General features: G+C 36.5%; 1 protein-coding gene and 1 non-coding gene across 2 annotated transcripts; one reads left to right on the forward strand and one right to left on the reverse strand.

Moving 5' to 3' along the window:
* Window positions 1–80: 80 nt before the first annotated feature.
* On the forward strand, window positions 81–14,801 carry LOC138324810 (protein phosphatase 1G-like). The gene is made up of 10 exons (XM_069269981.1): window positions 81–297; window positions 1,775–1,847; window positions 2,508–2,702; window positions 3,787–4,556; window positions 5,029–5,171; window positions 5,694–5,802; window positions 7,794–8,028; window positions 8,345–8,474; window positions 10,189–10,282; window positions 11,042–14,801. Exons 1-10 carry the CDS (start codon window positions 187–189, stop codon window positions 11,210–11,212), a joined length of 2,031 nt encoding a protein of 676 aa, XP_069126082.1. The 5' UTR covers window positions 81–186; the 3' UTR covers window positions 11,213–14,801.
* A 3,302-nt stretch (window positions 14,802–18,103) lies between these two features.
* On the reverse strand, window positions 18,104–18,184 carry Trnal-uag (transfer RNA leucine (anticodon UAG)). The gene has a single exon. It is a non-coding gene; the product is annotated as a tRNA-Leu (tRNA).
* Between the last annotated feature and the right edge of the window lie 4,419 nt (window positions 18,185–22,603).

Here is a 22,603-nt window from a genome sequence, read left to right on the forward strand (position 1 = left end):
TCAAACATCATCAAAGTAACTTTATATTGGGTATTTTCTTTCAAATATCGTCCAATACACGATACGAGAATATTTGCTGCTTAGATGATGTCACGTGAGTCCATTCGACAAACCGCGAAATACACACATGTAGGGTTTTAGCATACACGTAAACTTAAGTGGAATCACACAGTGTCTGCCTTAAACATGGGTGTGTATCTGTCTACTCCAAACACAGATAAAGATTCTACTGATCAAGAATGCAGCAATTTCACTTACGGAGCGTCATCGATGCAGGGATGGCGAATGTCTCAAGAGGTATCACAATGACAACACATTTTCCTTGTAGAGGTGCTCCTACACGGATAATGGTGTTTACTCGTTGCTTTGTGTTTTCATTTTTGACCAGCCGTTTAATTATGCACTTCTTCATGTATCAAAATTCTACAATTGTATCAATAAACCCTCTATTTGGAATCGTGACAACCATGCCAAGTGACCTCTAGCAGTGGTAAGCTTCATGGAATTTCCCATGGGTAGTTACCTAAAGTTGGTATCATAGACTAGCTATTGAAGCATAGCTGTGATGTCATCATGATCTATGGTCATAGCATGAGATATAGTCTGAGACGAGATCTACTACTTTCACCTTTTAGTTATATACCTTTGACTGTGGAATAGTTTAAAAGAATATCAAGAATTCTACAGGAAAAGGTAAACTATTCAGAATTCCACGGTTGATGTGAAGTGTCTGTGAACATAAAAGTTCTCAGCAGCTACTTGTTTTAATGCGCAATTGGCATTAAATCGAAAAATAACATGTAATGATTTACTTTATATCCATGCATTCACATTTATTGAATTCATTCCTTACCTATGAAGGGAAAATTCATTAATGTCCAACTTTTGGCAAGCTTTGGGTTGAAAGTTCACAAATTATTCCACGGGTTGTGATTTTGTTGTCACACCCTCTTAGATAGGGAAAGTTCTTTTATTTAATAGATTCAGAAATATAGGTTAGTTTTCTTGATAACTAGATATCCCAGCATAATTCTGTGAGTGGCCCAGTGGTTAAGGTGACCTGGCTTAAAAACCCTCGCTAGATTGTGAGTTTGAATTCCAGGTACTGGCTCATTGGATTTGTCAGTGGTTTTTTCTCCAGGAACTCCCAACTTTCCTCTTCCTCCCTAACCTGGCACTTCCTTAAATGACTCTGGTTGTTAATAGAAAGTTAGATCAATCAAACTAAGTCAGGCTGTGACTGCAACTACCTATTTCCATTTGAAAAGAAATAACAGTTCCTTGATCATGACACGTGATGTTTCTGTATTTTTAAGTCCTTTTTAAATTGTCAAAAATGTTTATCATTTTAAAGACCTTTGTAACTGTTACCACTGGACCAGACTGTTGTGTGGTTCCTATAGTGAAACAAGAAATAACAAGATTACTTCACTTCACAGTTTAATGTTGAGAACAGGGACTGGTCCAAAGTTTGGTACAGATGTTTTGGAATCAACTGGAGTTACCTCCCTTGACCAATAAAATCTATATCTCTCCACAAAAATATAATGTGGGGTCTTTTTTTAAAATAGCAATAAGTAAAAGCCCACCTTAGCATATAGCTTATAATATCCATCAAACAATTTCATTTTACACTTTTCAAGAAGATACTGGTAATGGCTAATTAAGATTCCTTTGTCAAATGGACTAAACAGAAGAACATGCCATGATATCGCATGGCAATAATGTTTAGATTTATTAGGTGTATTTAATTTAATTTTTGCTCTTTTAACAGGATGCCCACAATTGTATTCCAAACTTTGATGGAAATAGTACATCATTCTTTGCTGTATATGATGGCCACGGAGGTATGTTATACTAACTGACTTTGTTTATACAGGGATCTCTATACCGTTGATCTCTGTTAACTCAACTCATATTCTGTAAAACTCATTTGTGTCAAACACACTTGAATCAAGCACATTGGACAATGTTTTGTTAGCTGGTCCCAATTATTTTTTTCTTTCTGTACTAAATTGGTGAAAATACTCTGTTTGATTAAATTTAAATTTTAGAAGACTGATTTATCTTCAAACCATGTATGTTTTTCTCAAATGAAGATGTGTATATCCAGGGATTTTTTTCAGCCTGATTTGTGGCCGAATTTTGGCCCCATTCCCCATGGCAAAACCTCTTAATTTTTCCCAATTCAAGCATTAAATTTCCCAAAATCAAATTTTATTGAAGACTATCCAAAAACATTGCATGAACTTAGTTGGCTAAGGCTTTAAATATTTGTGAATTGGCTTCAGAAAAGTACATAAACTACACTAGAAATAAAAAGTCTTATTTGTTATGCTTTATTTCATATTTAATAATTTTCCCCAAAATCCAGGTTTTGTCGCATATTTTCCCAAATTCAAAGCCAGGGGCCCCATTCCCAAAGGAGTGAGAAAAAGCTCTGATATTCTTCTGTACATGTACATGCTTGGTTTTACAGTTGAAGAAAATACTAAGTACAATTTCAGGTGCTGAAGTTGCGCAGTATTGCGCAGAGCATTTCCCCGGGTACTTAAAAACACTTGACAAGTTCAAGAACAAGGAAATTGGTCCTGCCCTGGAGGAAGCCTTCCTGGGTTTTGACAGCCATTTGCTGACAGATGAAGTTCAGAAAGCTCTCAAAGTGTCGGCTGGGTTAGATGATGTCCTTGATGATGACGAAGGTATAAATTCCATGATTCAATTATATGCACAATTTGAAAATAAATATTTCATTTGTCCTACACTTTCATTTCACCATCAATTCATATTTGAATATAGATGTTTCTGTAAAAGACATCCATGTACCCGGTTCTTCCATTATACCAAATAGGCTATTTCATAGGGTGTAGGATTACAGTTAAACCTTCATTAGTGTCCACCTCTGTATAAAGAACACCTGCCTAATAAGACCTTTTCTAGGGTCATGGGCTGTAGGATTACAGTTAAACCTTCATTAGTGCCCACCTCTGTATAAAGAACACCTGCCTAATAAGACCTTTTCTAGGGTCCCTGGGACTGTAATGACCAAGTGGTTAAGATGTCTCGACATATTACCACCAGCCTGGTTGAGAGTCTGAATCCCATGTGGGTCAGTTGCTAGGAACTGATCGCTGGTCGTTGGTTTTTCTCCAGGTACTCCAACTTTCTTCCACTGACCCTGGCTGTTAATAGGATGTTAAACTAACAAACTCAAATCTAGAGTCCCAAATGACCAATTTCAATACTTTAAAAGTTTACCTGTGTAAAGATAACTTGGCTATAAGAACTATTTTCCTCTGTCCCTTGGAAGGTCTTTATAGACAGGTTTGACTTTACTTGTATTGCTGACAAATATTTGAATAAAGCAGCTGGTACAGGTATCACAGGTAATATATTTATTCAGCTGCTGGTTTCTTAAGAAGGTGTTTGTTTGTACATATTTATTGTAACAGAGTTTGTGAATATTTTGACGATGTTCATTGTAACAGAGTGTGTGAATATTTTAACAATATTCATTATAACATAGTTAGTGAATACTTTCACGATGTTCATTGTAATAGAGTTTGTGAATACTTTGACGATGTTCATTGTAACAGAGTGTGTGAATATTTTTACAATATTCATTATAACAGAGTTTGTGAATACTTTCACAATGTTCATTGTAACAGAGTTTTTGAATACTTTCACGATGTTCATTGTAACAGAGTTTGTTGATACTTTGACGATGTTCATTATAACAGAGTTTGTGAATACTTTGACAGTGCATATCTTTATATTTTCTAACAGAGAAGGCACGACAGAAGAATGAAGCCGAGATGCTGAGGCAGGAAGCGGACATGCCAATAGAGGAATTAATGGCACAGTATGAAGGTGCTGGCACGCCTGCAGAAATAAAAAATCTTAGAAAGAAAAAACAAATTAATTCACCAATGATCCGCGCCAAGAGGCCTATGTTTGGTCAAGGAGATGAGGAGGAGGAAAGTGATATAAAAGACAATGTGCCACTGGACGGGTCTGTCATCCCGCTTAGGGCCACAGCTGACATCCAGGAAAAGCTGGCAAACGGTCATGCAGAAAATGAGAATAACTTAAACAGAGAAAAAGAACAGAGTGACATTCTACAGAAAGCCCAAGGAGGTATATCGGCGTCTTCTGGTAGTAATGTCAGGAAGATGGAGTGTGATAGTGTGGTTAAAACAGACGAGGAGTCAGTAGAAATTCCGGCTCAGCAGGCCGAGTCATCAGAGGCTTGCTCTTCATCTGTGTTATCGTCATCTTCATCGTCATCTAGTGGGGGACAATCGGTACAAAATGCGAGTGTTTCTAGCACGGACAATAACCAAGAGGCAGTGTCTAGTAAACGCGAGGTCGAGGAATCGGCAGAGGCAGATAGCACATCTCAAGAAACAGGAGTAGCTAAAGTTGGTGGGTCGTCTAGTCAAAACAGCGAGGTGGACGAGAAACCATCGTCCACTCACGCATCAGATGGTAGCGTGGATGGATCAGCAGGATCTACACAGGTCAGCAATGGAGGAGGCTCAGCCAGTTCTGCTCAGGTAAAGAGTTGTCTGGCTTAATACACAGTATATCTGATTTGACCATTTCTCAATAGTTCACTGGCTAAATTTTCGCATGAAAACAACCGACTTTACATTATATATTGAACACTTGTTCAAATTGACATTGCTCTATTGTCTGTTCCTCTAGCTGTTGATATCCTTAGTGTGTCCTTTCCTGGATAGTTGTCTATTTTCAGTTTGACCCTGGAAATTAGATCAGGTCTCGATTTCACGGAACAAAAGTGACGACATAAGTCAAAACTAACTTGAGTTATTAATATTATGTAATATATGTTAATAATTTCAGACTTAAGTTGTTTTTTTTACTTAAGTTTGTTTTGAGAAATGGGGGCCTGGTGTTTTGTTTAACCATCCAACTCCTACATAAGAATCCACTTACAAGTTTTGGGTATGGACAAAGAAAAAAATGATATTTTATTGAGTTATTCATATGATTTTACATTGCCAGAATAATGCTGGAGGATCATCATCGTCATCATCATCGGGAGGAGGAAAGAAACAAGGCAAGAGCAAGCACTTGGAGGATATAGAAAGTGAGGAAGAAGAATTAGATGAAGAAGACAGCGAAGATGAAGATGTAGAATTCAACAGGTATATTACCTGTCATTTGAACAAATATTTTATTGTTTTGTGTGTGATCTTATCAACATTTAAAATTAAAAAAAAAATATAAGAAACTACACTGGATATATATATTTGTAATTTGTATTCAAACTTGATTAACTCGAAGTCAGTAAAACCATGGTTCAACTTTTTAAATTGTGTTAAAAAAGTGTAGCTGAAAAAATTGTAATAAAGTGTAGCTGAAAAAATTGTAATAAAGTGTAGCTGAAAAAATTGTAATAATTTGACTAAGACTAATAATAGAAATCAAATTAAACAGGCTCTTATGATTAAAATGAATTTGAGCTCACTGAAACCCTGAAGACACATTTGAATCCTTCTATTCATGAGCTGGAACAGTCCATTATGGAATTTTAGGGGTGAATGAGTAACCAATATCTCATTTACACTTGTGTACATTAAATAGTTACTGCTTGGTAAAGTATCATCTGATAATATTCTAGTCTTTTCCTCTGAAATCATTCATGATTTGTTGATTTAACATTTCAGTAGTGACGAGGAAGATGATGAGAGTGATGATAGCGAGGAAAGCGATGAAGAAGAAGATGAAGACGATGACATGCTATACCCAGTTGGCAATGAGCAAAACAATGATGAGGTATATTTAGATTTTTGATCTGCATAATAGACTTGGATTCCAATAGGTTTTGTAATACAGAGGACTCCACATAATCGAATAACGGTTATTCGAATATTTCGGTTATTTGCATAAAATTCTGCGGTCCCGATTTTTTCCTTCTTTATCTTTGTTTTTCAACTCCGTGTATTTGCATAGACTTTTACATGACCTCCGGTTATTTGAATAAAATATTTGGGAAATTCAAAAAATAAAATCGAATATTTTTCAATTTTGCAATGTATTTTTAGCGAAATTCTCCGATATATGTTTCAAGATACTTCGCTTTTACTAGAAATCATCCTGGTAACAGATTAACGTTATAGTATGGCTTGTTATTTTATGCATGAATCTGCAAAGGTATTAGACGCTGTTACGATTTACATCAGCACCGGTTAATTATAACTTTAGTATAATCACTGACTCAAACATCTAATTAAACCATTTGCACTTTCAAATATGTTTATTTATTAACGTAACATACCTTAGTTCGCGATCGGTTGGAGAAACCATGCTTCCTTAAAACAATCCCCATTCATGAGTAGTCTCGTTCAACCAGAGTCTTATTGACTACGACAGACATGTGCGTATCCAGAGTCTTATTGACTACGACAGACATGTGCGTATCAAGCGTCTCGTTGAACGAGACATAAAAGCATGCAAAGTCGGCGTACAATGACTACCGCAAATTTCGTACAGTATGTAAGCTTAGGATACAAAAGATACTTGCTACGTTGATTGTTTCATTGCTACTTGAATATGAATTAATTTCTGAAATGTTATCAAGCTATTCGCCGTACAGATCAACAATACAGGGAGAATTCTCAAAAGACATTTAGACTTTGAAGTTTAATCACGATCGTAAGTTCATTTTGCCAGGCAAATGTACGCAAATTTGTTTATTATTTAGGTTCAGAATTGTAGACACAAGTCCAATCCTGTTTAGTAGAATCTGATTGCATTTGATATCGATCGTTTAGCTGTTTCTCAAATATTCACGTGTCGATCTAACGTAAACAAGAATCTAATATTGGAATATTTTTTGTTATTAAACAATTAAAATCGATTTACAACTTCGAAAATAATTACTTGTGGTTCGTTTTAAGTGTAAATAATTTACGTATTTATCAAGTAAACGAAACGATATTTATTTGCCTATTCACATACATATGTGTGGGGTCAAACGGAGGTGCAAAATGTCATCTCCGCCTATTCGAATACTCCGGTTATTTGCATATTTTCTTCTGGAAAATGACCTATGCAAGTAAGCGGAATCCTCTGTAATTCCATTAACTTGGTTTCATTGCACAGCAAAACCTTAATTGAAAATAAACTTTGAATTTGTTCCTTGGTCAAAACTTACCAGATCTAGTCATGGGTAGCCTGGCATTGGGGCATCCTCAATACTCCAGGGGTTACTTTCATTATTGTTACATCCACCCCATAGTAAATCTGGATGCAAGTCAGGAGAAAAAAACTGACCAATCACAGGCATGCAAAGATTGCAGGGACAGTGATGCCCAACTTCAAAGCAACAGTCAACCACAGTGTACCATTATTTGATTCTTTTAATGTACATTAAAGAAAATCTCTGTAGATCTGTGATTGGTCAGTTATGTCCTCATGAACTGCCTTCAGGTTTACTATGAGATAGTCCAGGGTTGGATTTAACGACCGTGAAAGTAACATATGGAGTATCGAAGATGTTCAGGGCCCATCAGTGACCTTGAAGACACCAAACGGTTATTTGATTCTTTTGATGTACATCTTTTACTTTTCCCTACTGAAGTGCTACAGGTATACCATACTTGAAGTTGAAGTTCACATTGATCTTAAATATGGAATAAGGAAAATTTGAATATTTAATACCGTCACAGATTATTAACTTGTTAAGAGCGTTACCTTCACAGATTATTAACTTGTTAAGAGCGTTACCTTCACAGTCTATTAACTAGAAAATTTTGTTTTCCCAGCCTGGCTTCTGTAGTGGCTGTACAGCCGTTGTGGCTGTGATCCACGATAAGGAAGTCGTGGTGGCCAACGCTGGAGACTCCCGCTGTATACTGTGTAGGGATGGCAAGGCTCTGGACCTTTCCTTCGATCACAAACCGGAGGACGATATAGAACGGAACAGGATAGTGGCAGCAGGGGGGAAAGTCACGAGTGATGGACGAGTGAATGGGGGACTGAATCTCTCCAGAGCCATCGGTAAATATATCCTAGGGTTTTTTTTATCTGTTAGAATACACCCAGCGATGCACAAACGTTTACCGATCTATATGCCTCGCTGATGTCTTTGTGAATTCTTATTTGCATGTTACAGAGTTATCTGCTCTTTGGAGTAAGAATTGATTGTCGTGTCATTAGTTTGTTTGGGAAATGATGTCATGTTTAGGGGTATTTCTTCCTTTAAAACATGCTTGATGTTCTGCCCTTTCAGTCCTTCATAATGATTTGAAATAAAACTATTGAATACACCATCACATTAGAACAGCGTAGACTAGAAAATATTTATTATTTCTAGGTGATCACTTTTATAAAAGAAACAAAGAGAAAGATGCCAAGGAGCAGATGATCACTGCCCTACCAGATCTCCAGACGGCTACTCTACAGGAGACCGACCAGTTCATGGTGCTGGCCTGTGATGGTATCTGGTAAGAACTCTAAATATGAAATGGACAGGGCTGGGGAAATGTACTCGTCTGCTCGCCCAGACTAGTGGATTTGGCCGTCAGACAAGTGAATGTTGATAGCACATTTGTCCATTGGACGAATTAAACATTCTGATACTGATTATGACCTGGACCTTATATAATGTAAATCTTGTTTATCACTCAATATATAGGTGACAATTAACTGAATACAGCTTAAACAACACATAATATATGCACATATGCTTAATTATCAGAAAAATATTGAGGGCAAGTGAAAATAACATTCTGCAAGTAAATTTTAAAAGGAGCACTCACATTTTAAATTTTTTCCACAGCTCTGATGGGAAGATGATAGTGTTACATATGTCTTGTCGTCAGTTTAAGACTTGAGTATTTTAAAGAGGCACCATATTAATGCCCTACAGATCATTCTTGTTCACTTATGACTACAAATCTATCGTAATAGTGTGTAGATATAGGAAAAAAATATTGGAAAAAAAATTTCCTTGACTTATCCATTGACATTCTTAGAATCACTTTATTTGTCCCCCGCGAAACGCGTTTGCGGGGGATATTGATTTGGGCTCTGTCCGTCCGTCCGTCCGTCCGTGCGTGCGTCCGTCCGTCCGTCCGAGTATCGTTTCCGGGCTATAACTCCTAAACCGTTCAACTTGGCTACACGAAACTTTCTGTACATGTTAGGCTAGTGCTCTAGTTGTGCCTTTTGCTAATGGGAACCTTTCATTTTCGATACTTTTTCTGTTACCATGGAAACTTATTCAAAAATACCATATTATTAAAGTTTCCTTTCTATTCCGGGCTATAACTCGAAAACCGTTCAACTTGGCTACACGAAACTTTCTGTACATGTTAGGCTAGTGCTCTAGTTGTGCCTTTTTTCTAATGGGAACCTTTCATTTTCAATGCTTTTTCTGTTACCATGGAAACTTATTAAAAAATACCATATTATTAAAGTTTCCTTTCTATTCCGGGCTATAACTCGAAAACCGTTCAACTTGGCTACACGAAACTTTCTGTACATGTTAGGCTAGTGCTCTAGTTGTGCCTTTTGCTAATGGGAACCTTTCATTTTCGATACTTTTTCTGTTACCATGGAAACTTATTCAAAAATACCATATTATTAAAGTTTCCTTTCTATTCCGGGCTATAACTCGAAAACCGTTCAACTTGGCTACACGAAACTTTCTGTACATGTTAGGCTAGTGCTCTAGTTGTGCCTTTTTCTAATGGGAACCTTCCATTTTCAATACTTTTTCTGTTACCATGGAAATTTATTAAAAAATACCATATTATTAAAGTTTCCTTTCTATTCCGGGCTATAATCGAAACCATTCAACTTTCTGTACATGTTAGGCTAGTGCTCTAGTTGTGCCTTTTGCTAATGGGAACCTTTCATTTTCGATACTTTTTCTGTTACTTTTAAATGTCATGTTACTGGAGAGCGGATATATTGTTGTATGAATTTATTCAAGGACAATTTACTAAGCTCTGTTCAAATAGTTAAACCTACATGGATGACAATATCAAAATTTAAACTCTTAGTTACAATGAGCTTTATTTATTTTATGTTTGAGCTTTCATACACAACTGGGCGCGGGGGATCCATTGACATTCTTAGAATCACTTTATTTGTTAAATGTAACAAACCTGTTTGCAGGCTTCATCTTATAAATATTTTTTTCTTGTTTCACAGGAACTACATGACTAGCCAAGAAGTTGTGGACTTTGTTTCGGAGAGGTTAAAGGATCCAGAGAAAAAGAAAAAACCTTCAATCATTTGTGGAGAGGTATATTGTTTATGCCAATCAATTATATATTTCCCAATTCTGTCGACAGGTTTACCTCTCATCTTATCTCAGTAGGATCATAATAAAACTTCACTTTTTCAAATATTCCTGTAAACGAGTCTGAAAGGGAAATGTCTGGGATCAACTCAAATCATTTTGAGATGATAGGTTCAGCATGATATTTGTGGACATTCTAAAGCCAATAATAGCACAATTTCTTGTTCATTATATTGGCAAGTTTTCTTATTTTCAATTACCGAGGAGAAGCACAAAATAACCCTGAAAGTGATACGATCGAAAAGGAATATATATTTCATGTAGAGAAAACTTTGTCCAAATCAAGTTCTAATGACAGAAAAGGTAAATAAATGTTAAAGATTTTTGTCAAGGAATCTCTAATACTGGCTCCTTGTGCTTACATTCTTCGTCTTTCAGTCAGAGTTCTCTAAAATAAACTAATTTTGGTGAATACAATGTACCGTATTTGGTCCAGGGCACTTAGTTTAAATTTGGAATAACCTTTCAGAAAAAGGTACGCAAAAAAAACCATCAATCAATTTGGAAAAGAAATCAATAAAGACACCTATTAAAACAATTTTCCTATTATAGTCTGCATTAAATTCAATGTAAGTGAAATTGAGATCTTAACAAAGATGGGGGACACAAAGATGGGGGTGCTTATTGTGTTAAATACAGTATGTGTATATGTTTATGCTTGATGATTCTATCTTTTTACATTAAATATTTTTGCCTTAACAGATTTTTGACTACTGCCTCGCACCAAATACACTTGGAGATGGAACTGGCTGTGACAACATGACCTGTATTATTGTAACTTTCGACCAGATGTGGAACAATAATCAAAACAAGCGTGCCGCTGACCAGCTCGATGGACAGCCAGAAAAGCGCGCCAAGGTGGAGCAGACATGAACCACGGGAGCCACTTCTCTGACAGCTTTATAATAGGCAGTCTTATCCTCATGTATAAAGCAATCTTGATGATAACAGCCTGTTCAAAACTGCACAATTTTATCCATGTTTTTATGGATGAAATAAATCTGTTGTGTAAGATATTTTAACAAGATATAGAAGACGTTAAAATGTTAGTGTACTTGTCACATCTGAACGGCAACATGGATTGATTTGTGTTCATTTTTCATGTTGATGTCTTCAGTTTGATTGCCTTGATTGGTTGTTTTGGAGGCACTAGGAACAACCGTCTTGTCGATGAGTTGTGTACAAGAAGCCGTATGCTCCACATATGTCGTAAGGTTTTATGTTTTATGAAAATTGTTTTTTATGCTCTAATGTTGAAGACAGCATATTAAAATATTTAAGGGATATCAGACAATTTTTAAAAATGATATTTCAATGATTTTGTACATTGGTTAGACATAAATGAATTAAGAATTTACACAGGGGAAGACTCGCATATAATACGTAGGGATTCAAGCACAAGAAAAGAGGTCACATGTGAGTTTAACTCCATTGTCCGTTTGTGCTTCATAACTTTGGACATTGTGGAGAGTTTGTGATTTGAATATCTGACCCAGAACGTTTGGGATACAAGCTATCTACAGAGATTGGTCATCATGAAGCGATTCTGTCACATGACCTGGCTAAATTGGTTCCACATCTGCAACACAGACAGAACTTGAATGGGAATAAATAGCCTGAATGTGACTATGAGGAGTTGACTAGTCCAGTGTGTTGTTGCTATAGAGATGTGATCTTAAAAAAACAGATCTGGAGAATCAGATCTTATATTTAAACAGAAAAATACGAACTCCAAATTAATTTTGGTAAGGTCCTTGTACTGTAATTACATAAGTCATGCAATGTTCTTGCATTCACTCTTTCTATTGTATGAAGACGTGAAGACTTTGTTACTAAATGCTGTTAATAGTTTTGTCCTTGTCAGTGACTGACCTGCACTTATTGGTAAATTCTTTTCCTGTAATAGTTTATGCTTGATGCCGTTTTGGATTATTTCAACACACCAATGGAAATACTGGTTGATTAACAATTACCGGACATCCTAAATTCAGTGTTGTACACTATACTTAAAGTGATATTACTGTCCAGTCGATGATGAAACACAAAGTTCTGATACTATGTTACTTATCATTGTCTGATCAATATGTGTAGTGGACTGGAACTTCTAAAAAAAAACCTGATCAACAATTGAAGGCATGAAATATAAACATGTAAAGATCATCAATCCAGTCTTATAATACACTTGTAAATTGATAGTATATCTAGTTTCAGGTTGATGCCTCTATGATACAATTATCAACCATTAGATTTGTTATTTCCCACTTGCGACCAAAGTTGGTGTGTTTGGAGAAGTTGAGGTCTGTTTAACGTGCATAGTTAGTCTCTAGGTATTCCATACACTGTACCCATATAGCTATGAATGACCTTTGGAGTTCCATTTGCTCCCCACTTTAACAACCTAGTGAGTCCTACATGAATCCTGGTTGTCCATTGGACAATAAAAGTAGCATTTATAAACCAATGAAACATTTTCGGATGAATTGGTAGTATTAAAGATGAGGTTTATCAAAATTCCCCTTAGAATAATTGTTCTTAGTTTTATTTTAGTATTTGATTTTTGTTCTGATAGCATTGAAAACAAATTCAATTTAAAAAAAAAAAAAAAAAAAAAAAAAAAAGGATGGTCGGTAAAAATAATATTAAGTTATGTTTTTGTGAAACAAATATCTTAAAGTGAATTGTCGGGCAAAGAAAACCAGTCTTAATGTGTTCGTTGGCCTTCCAAAAATCCTTTCATATCAAAACGATGGTCAAGTTCTGCTTACGTTTCCAGTTTTGACCATTGGAAAGCCCCATGTAGATTTAGTACAATTCTAAAAATAACTCTTTGAAAGCTAAGCTACGTGGAAATGCCAACACGGACATAGCCAGCCGGGAGGACATATTAGGATTTCTATAATATAAATTAACTTTTTCACATGCAGAACAATTTTGATAGGATTTTTTTTTTTTTTTTTTTTTTTTTCCATTTCATAAGAAATTATACTGGCTGTATTTAACACCACTTTTACCGATTTTAACCTTCCATAGACTGAGTATTCACTTTAAAGTTATAATCCATCAGCATTGGTATTTAGAGCCAGTATGAAGTTATTTATACCACTATTCCGTCTTTGCATATTACAGAGTTAGCTCCCTTGCGGGTAGGTATCGATTGTTACATCATTATTTTGTAAGTGCAATTTACGTCGTTTTCTCCGAAACGTATGACGTTACACTCGCAAGTGCAGATAACTCTGTAATATGCAAATTCGGAATAACATATTTGGGTGTCCAGAGTAAGTTACTTTAGTCCTTATTGGTTGTTCACATCCAATGTGATCAGAGTTTTAATTTCCAGCTTTCTTATGCTATAAAGGCTTCTTGTTGCTTTGATAACTGTTTTCATTTTACGACACCTTTGTAAAATGTGTGGCCGTGGTGGCGGAGTGGTTTAGATGTCTTGATGCATGACCACAAGCCCTCCACCTCTTTGTCCGAGTTTGAATCCCAAGTGGGGCAGTTGCCAGGTAATGACTGCTGGTCGATGGTTTTTCTCCAGGTACTCTGGCTTTCCTCCACCAATAAACCTGACATGTCATTACATGATCCTGGCTGTAAATAGGACGTTAAACTTACAAAACCCAAATGCTTGTTAATTGTTTACATTATCATGTATAAGGTTTTTGCCAAGAGACAAACATTGCTCAGACCTTCAATATTACGCTGAACTATAAATATTTTAATGCGATTAATGAGTAATCGTGAAAATAAATCACATAAAACGTGTTCCAAATACAGGAAAATTAGAACCAAATATGTCTTGATCACGAAATTGTGAAAAAAATTGCTATCCATGAAAACGTAAAATTAAAGGCAGCGAAAATAAGTTAGTAAGGAGTTCATTTCAGACTGTTTAGAATATTCTGCTATACATGTATTGTTAAAAGTGCTGTTTATAATTTCTGTATATATTGGTACACATAGCAAGCAGAACCTGCAAAGTCTGAGGTATTATGAAAATCCGTCATAAGTTCATGTACATTAAAATTTTATTAACAGTTTGATAATTATATGATTAGAGTAAGGATTCATTGTGAAATTTATAATATTAGAAGTTACTTTTGTCATGGTAACTTCCTTTTTTTGGGGGGGGGTGATTATAGGTACCTGTAGAATAACTTGTTGCTTATGAATTCAAAGCTTTTGTCTTATCAGCATTTCTAAATGTTTCTCTGCTTTGTTAATTTATTCGTGTTTTTCATATGAATTATGAGCACTGTTTTAATTTTGTTCATTACTGAACTGTTTTATAACTGTTGCAACCATTCTGGACAAATTATTATCAGTTAACAGTATTGAAGTGGTTTAAAACCATCATGTTATAATATAATGTTACTTGACAACACTTATATAGTGTTTTGTAATTGATTGTCAGTAAGTTCTGAAGTAGGTCTAATAAAATTGATTTGGAGTCTCAAAATATTGTTATACTTCTTGTTTTTAGCTAAGTATTCTAACTTATAACCACTTGCTCTCCACCTGGGTTCTGAAATTGAATCCCAAATGTGGCCATTGCCAGGGCCCAGTTTCATCATCGTTCTTTAACTTTAAGAAACCCCTTAAGAGAAAAAATCTTCTGTAATGCTTTCACATCTTTAATTTTATGTTGGACTGTGCTATCTTAAGAACTAGAAGAGTCCATATGTGTCTTTGGGGTACAACTTGCTACTCCTGGAATATACTATCCAATCTTAGTAACATTTGCGCTTTTGGTGTTGACTTTATTAAGAACCCACAATGAGAGTTTTGCTGTATGCTACACTTATCAGCTCTTCTGCTTCTGAGAGAGCTCTTCCATATCAACATGTACCATTAGCTGGAATCACTGGGAGCCAACTGAATGAAAATAGATGTTTGAAAAAATATTAAAAAATCGGGATATTTACTATAAAACAGAGAAAAAAAAATCACATGACTGTCATATATACTCATCAGTCCATCCACCAAATACAAAAAAAATGTACGACAACATCTATTTTCATTAACTTGGCCTCGTGTCTTACTACCTCTTAGAGTTATGACCTTTTGTTCAAATTACCTCTAAAATTTCAAGTGAGTTTCCTGCCTAGATACTAGTAACTTAGGAATCCAATGAGGTGTTGATACATAGTACAGGAGATATTTGATGGTCATTTAATTTTTGTCACTGTGTCAAACAGATAATTGTCAAAAATAGACAGTACTAGTATTATCTTAACAACGGTCCAAAGGACCGAGGTGAGCTTATGGGATACCGCAGCGTCCGGCGTCCGTCGTCCGTCAACAATCGACTTCTTCTCCATAACCGCTGGTCGGATTTCAACAAAATTTGACTGGTAGCATCCTTATGGGCTACTAACTGAAAATTGTACAAATGATGGGGCTGACCCCCGGGGGCCTGAGGGGCGGGGTCAAAAGGGGCCAATTTGGCTATTTCCATATAAACGACTTCTTCTCTGAAACTAAGCATGGTATAGCACCCATAATGCAATGGTAGCATCCTTATAGGGTGGGGATTCAAAATTGTGCAAATGATAGGGCTGACCCCCCGGGGGCCTGAGGGGCGGGGTCAAAAGGGGTCAATTTGGCTATTTCCATATAAACGACTTCTTCTCTGAAACTAAGCATGGTATAGCACCCATAATACAATGGTAGCATCCTTATAGTGTGGGGATTCAAAATTGTGCAAATGATAGGGCTGACCCCCCGGGGGCCTGAGGGGCGGGGTCAAAAGGGGTCAATTTGGCTATTTCCATATAAATGACTTCTTCTCTGCAACTAAGCATGGTATAGCACCCATAATGCAATGGTAGCATCCTTATAGGGTGGGGATTCCAAATTGTGCAAATGATAGGGCTGACCCCCCGGGGGCCTGAGGGGCGGGGTCAAAAGGGGTCAATTTCCATATAAATGACTTTTTCTCTGCAACTTAACATGGGATTACGCTTATAATGTAATGGTTACATCCTTATAGGGTTTGGATTCAAAATTTTGCAAATGATGGGGCTGACCCTTCCGGGGGCCTGAAGGGTTGGGTCAAAAAGGGTTATTTTAGCTATTTCCATATAAACGACTTCTTCTCTGCAACTAAGAAAGGAAGAGCACTTATAATGCAATGGTAGCATCCTTATAGGGTTGGGATTGAAATTGTACAAATGATAGGGCTGACCCCCGGGGCCTTAGGCGGCAATAGATGCGAGGTCAAAAAGGTCAATTAGGCTACTACTTTCATATAAATTACTTTGTTTCTGAACCTATGTATTGGATAGCATATTTGTATGGTATCAATAGCATCATTGTATGGTTGTGATTCAAATTAAACTTTGGGGGTCAATTTTGCTTATTTTTCTGATTGTCAGAGTCTTGTGATAATTACTAACAAAAAATCAGGTGAGCGATACAGGCCCTCTGGGCCTCTTGTATTATCTTAACAACGGCCCAATGGGCCTGAATCGCTCTACTGCTATCCGGTACCTTAGAATCATGGTGCATACAATATGAATGACCCAGGTAATATCAGGTGTCTAGACCTCTTGGTTCTTAATAATTTAAAGATTTTAGACTATTTAACACATGTGACCTTGAATGAATGTCAATGTCATTGATTTGAACAAACTTAGCACTTCATCCTGGCATGCCATAGGCCGAATATGAGGTCTCTAGGCCTTTTGTTATTAAAGAGTCATTTTAAGATTTTCGCCTATTTGACCCCTGTGACCTTAAAAGGTCAAGGTCATTCACTTGAACAAACTTGTAGCTCTTCATTCCAGCATGCCGCAGGCCCAATAATAGGTCTCTTGGTTATGAAGAAGTCGTTATAATATATTTCAGTCTATTTGCCCCTGTAACCTTGAATGAAGGTCAAGGTCATTCATTTAAACAAACTTTGTAGGCCTTCATCCCAGCATACCGAAGGCCCAATATCTTCCGATTCATTTGTCTTCTTACTTCAATAGTGCATTTCCTTCCGTTCCATCTGTTCAAACAAAATCATAAATATTTTCAAAAAATCCCCTTATAACCTTTTTGTTAGTCAAAATCCGATTTTTATTTTGAACACACTGTTTAGTCACGTGCTAGTATAAGATGTCTTTGCACAGCATTGGTCAGCCAAATGTAGAATGTTGCGAAAATAACAATCTAATTAAAATTTGATGTTCATTATCTACTTCGTACACTCCGTGTTCGTACGGAGTGTCAGCGTAGATAATGAACATCGAATTTTAGTTAGATTGCGAAAATAATTGGTAAACTTACAGTTAAATTGTAACGTACTTCCATGCATCTGCATAACTATATAATTACTGATGTTAGATGTTAATCAACTTTTACTAATATTTGTCGATTCAGAGGCCTGGGAATTCGTTACAGTTCGTATTCTACATACAAATTTTACCGACTCCTAAAACAACTCAAAATGGTCTATGGGTCCAAAAAGATATACTGTACCTATTTCTCAGACCCCTGGAGTTGAATCTGGTTTTAAAAGGTGTTGTTTAATTTCACTAGCACTCGCTCCCTTGGCCAAACATTGTAAAGACCTCACTGATGAATGACATGTTTTCTCTATCAAAAACAGGAGCAGACGAATTTGTAGTTTTCTTCAGATACAAAAGACGAATTTGTAGTATTGATTAAGATTAAAATTCAGTTAATGATGAGATTTTAACATAGACTTTTTTCAAACAAACCATGTTTTGATAACTTCTCTATTTCATAGATAAAATATGACAAAAATATTTCTGGCAGCGGTGGGATTCGAACCCACGCCTCAATGAGACTGGTGCCTAAAACCAGCGCCTTAGACCGCTCGGCCACGCTACCTCTGCATCATTATTGAAGATTATATAACAGGAGATTTATTAATATCCTATATATAGAACTTCGACTGATTATTAGTTATTGATGTATAAACTACATACACTAATAACGTCCCATGTGTATGATGTGTTCACCATGTACAGTATGTGTATACATGTATTATGGTAACTGTATAATACTTTGCCATATTAATGTATTTTGACGGATGTCAATGTTGATGTCAGTAAAGATTGGTTTGTTAAAGTACAGCGTAAAATGTAAATCGTAGTATTTCAAGGAGCAAAGTGCAGATAAACTTATAATATAAATGCAAACACGTGACATAGTTTATTCGTGCTCGTCAGATTGAACGCCCGTTAACATCTTCAGAACGCTACTCGTCCTAAACAGCTAAACGGATTTTAACCAGAACTGACCAGAAAACACCAATGGGTGAATGTTGACTCTGACTCCCTAGATCAGGATGCTAGTTAGTCCGCTAAACCTGCCTATATTATTAGCCTAATATATCAGTCTTTTTTTTTTTTTTTTAAGTCGTAGGCAGGTTAAGCGGACTAGATTGTAGTGTCTAATGGGGAAATTTGAGGAAAATTGATTTTGAATAACACATTCCCTCTCGTTTGGATCGAGGGGGGTTGATTCTACTGGATTTTTGGCAAGAATATTCCTGATTACACATATTTCGCATAAAAGGTGACTATAACCATTCTCCATGGCAACCGGTTAGTGCCATGTCAAAACATCGCTATGTCGACCTACGCTTTCTCGACTTAGGTCGACAACGAGATCGCGACAACTCGATGGTGACGGGACGACAATGCCACGACGACATGGCGATATTACTCGTGATATTGCTCTGTCCCCGTCGAGATATTTCGCGGAAATATCGATATTACGATATGGCACTAATCGCCAACCATACTCCTCCGCCCTGTATAGTTCCGGGAGAGGGCTAATAACCTGTGGCTAATAACGGGATGCAGAGAGTCGCTAATGTCACGATACATATATGGCAGCGAAGGGAAATATCGTATAAAAAAGAAACGTGTTTTACTATCATTTCCTATTACCACTATAGGCAATATATAGCCTATCTATGTTTGTGCTATTTTTACCTATATTGATTGTACATCTATTCAATTTTAGGGTGCAATGTTTTATGAAATCGATGTTGGCTCATCCGAACGAAATTGACGCATGGTCGTGAGTTATCTTGGATTGTACACCGCCCTTTTGATCAAGCAGAAAAGTTCACCATTTTTGGAATCAATTTGCATTTACAGCAAACATAGTGGACTAGAAAAGGTTGCTCACGGCTTCAGGTGGGAGCCTTGTCTGGTTCCAGTGGCGTTCTGCCAATCCGAACGGTTTAAATAATGCCATGTCTCCTGTTGGACAGGGGTAAAAGAGTATTATACGCCCGGCCTGGTGATCATAAAGGGAATTCATGTGTTTAAAATGTCGTGAAACAGCTTTTTGTTATCTTTTCTAACTTGAAAGTGAAACGCCTCGGTATTTTGTTACCTATTTTGGTTATGTACATAAAATAACAAACGAAATCAAACAAAGGACGGTAGATCACAGGGTTTTGATGCTACAGACGCCTATGTAATAGAACAAAAGCTATAGAAACAAAAGCCTGTGGTAAGACAATAGCTAGTCCTACAATGTATTCGTTATATAGACTGTCAACGGTAACTTATGTAATACATACTGTCTTTATTGGTCGACCGTAAGTCATGCGTTAAATTTGACTCCAATACTGTTCGTTATGTTAATTCACCAAACAGAAATTCATCTGAACATCGTCTAACCAAGATCTAACTACAGAACAAATCGATTTTACATGCATATTACGTGTAAGTGTGCGGTGATCATGAAAGTGCTTTTAGAAACACAGTCGTTGTGTCTTTTTGCGATAGCGGAAACTTTTGTCTACTTCATAAAGTGGGGTCACACTGCAGTGAACTGTCGAAGACACCAATACATACGTGCGTTAACAGCCAATCACACTGAGAATTTAAAATGTAAGTTATCAATGCTTTATATGTTTTTTTTATGGACAGACAGTATCTAATTATAAGGTTCACAAGATCGATTCATCCAAATTTTATGTAATTATACCACAATTTGAAAAATGTCACAATAAACGATAGAGATTGTAAAAGGAATGGAATGGACTCTGGAATGGAAACATATGTACTTCATTGGAGACTGATAGGATCGGTTTATCACATAAAAATGGACAGATCACAATCTACAATAAAATTCGTCCGAAGAGGCGCCGATCGGCATTAAACCACGTGACTCATTTTCATCGTAGCTTGATATGTCATTTCGGATTACGAACTGATGGACATTGCCAAATAAAGGCGCGTGTCACAACTATTTGGATAATGACGAGCACAAGAATGTGGTACGTGTATCATACACAATCACAAATATAACGATTAGTTCCTGTCCACAATGTATGACATTGGATCCACAGGCTTTTGATATATATATATATACACGTGTGATACTGTGTCATACTGTGAGGTGTTCATATACATATATCTGTAGAGTCAAAACCCTTATGTAGGCTAAAAAAGGAAGAGTTTGGTTCATATTTAATATGCATAAGTAGCATACTCTTGTATGATGACCAACCCAATTATGTGCAAAATCAACCATGTTTATGTGTCCTGAGGGAACAGAAAGGCGTGCTAAATTATTTGGAATTTTGCCTTCCTTTTTGTGTTATATGAATAGAAAGATATGGTTCATATTCAGTCTGCACCATTCTTGAGCAATCAGAGTGAAAGGGGACATATTTTACATACGCTATATAGGTCTGGGCTCCTAGGGGCCGGAGAAGCGGGCCCAAAAGGGAATACAGGTTTCAGTAGGTTTTGATTAACCTGAAGCCTTCTAAAGACATTGCGACAAACCATGTCATGACCACCGGAAGCCAAAAGGGAGAGCTCAATAGCGAAAATACGATAAATTCTTTAAAAAAACATAAGGATAAACATCTACAGTTAAAGTACACTTTTCGAGAGAAAAAGCATATCGCTGAAGCTGTAATTGGATTAAAAAAGAAACGAATTGAGTCCAATTAAGACGAAAATGGCATCACAAGATGTGTAATTTTGATAACTCGGTACAACCATAAGGTTTATTCCAGAGTGCATTTTGAAGCCTTCCTAGCTATAGAAGAAAAAAAGTTCAATGATGTTGAAGCTGTCAACAGCTAGTTTAAAATTACTGTAGTAATATCTTTACTGTTCCATGATGATTATAGAGATCTGACTGGGCAGGTTACAGCAGCTGCTGAAAGTGTCCAATTACATTTGTTAGCTTTACATTTAGTGCCTTTTTACAAGGTGAAGAAATAACTTATCTAAGCACCTGAAATTGTAGACCAGTCTCGCTATAAACGAGTGTGCTAGGGGAGGCGTATGCCCGGGTCTACATGGTAAATAACACGTGCAATAAAACGTGCGTTTGTAGTAACGCACTTAACACACAGGTAAACAATTATAAATATTTATAGTTAATCATTTACAAATATTTATAGTGCATTCCACACAAAACCTTTTGAAAATGCGTGTAAAGTAAAATAAGGTGTAATTTGCAAAGGAAATCAAGAAAGTAAAGAAGAAAAATAAACCCAATTGTTGTCTTTCTTTATAACGCGAAGATCATTGATGATTCGATGATGTTGAAAGACCAGTCATTAGGAGAGCAATTTAATTTCATCTTGTATAGGTCTTGTAGGTGGTGCAGCCAATATTTAACCTATATCTAGTTGTGCTTGGCTTCATCAGTTACCGTCCAGGTTATAGTAGCCAGGGTCATTCAAGGACGTGTCAGATTAAGATCGTGGAGGAAAGCCGTAGTACCCGGCGGAGAAACCATCAACCAGCGGTCAGTACTTTAGCAACTATATCCTACATGGAATTCGAACCCGCGCCCCACAGATGTGGAGGGTTTGTGGTTGTATTTGTACTGTTTTTTTTACATGTGTTTCTTGGATATATTCTACTTGTGTTTCATTGTGATAGCGTGACTCTCAGATGTTCGATACTTGTCAAAATATAGCGCAAATATGTATCTGTCAAAATAATCGTAGGCAAAAAGGTTTATTGATAAAAATATTTATGATTTCTTACATAAATCATCTTTTAAATTTAACCGTTTACATAATTTAACCGTCATTAACAAATAAAGATACAAGTTGTATATTTGTATGTTACTGTGGTGATTTGAAATATTTTAGATGACATGTTCTAAATCATCATACACGTGTATCCCTGATGTCCTCGAACTTTCATTTTGATTACCAGGTACACGTGGTTTTATGTCGAAATTCTGCTAGTTTCGTTCCTATTAGCCCAGTTTAGCCATGACGTAGTACTTGTGTGCACCTTAGCTTTGCGC

The sequence above is a fragment of the Argopecten irradians genome, chromosome 6, assembly GCF_041381155.1.
Source record: "Argopecten irradians isolate NY chromosome 6, Ai_NY, whole genome shotgun sequence".
Lineage (NCBI taxonomy): Eukaryota > Metazoa > Mollusca > Bivalvia > Pectinida > Pectinidae > Argopecten > Argopecten irradians.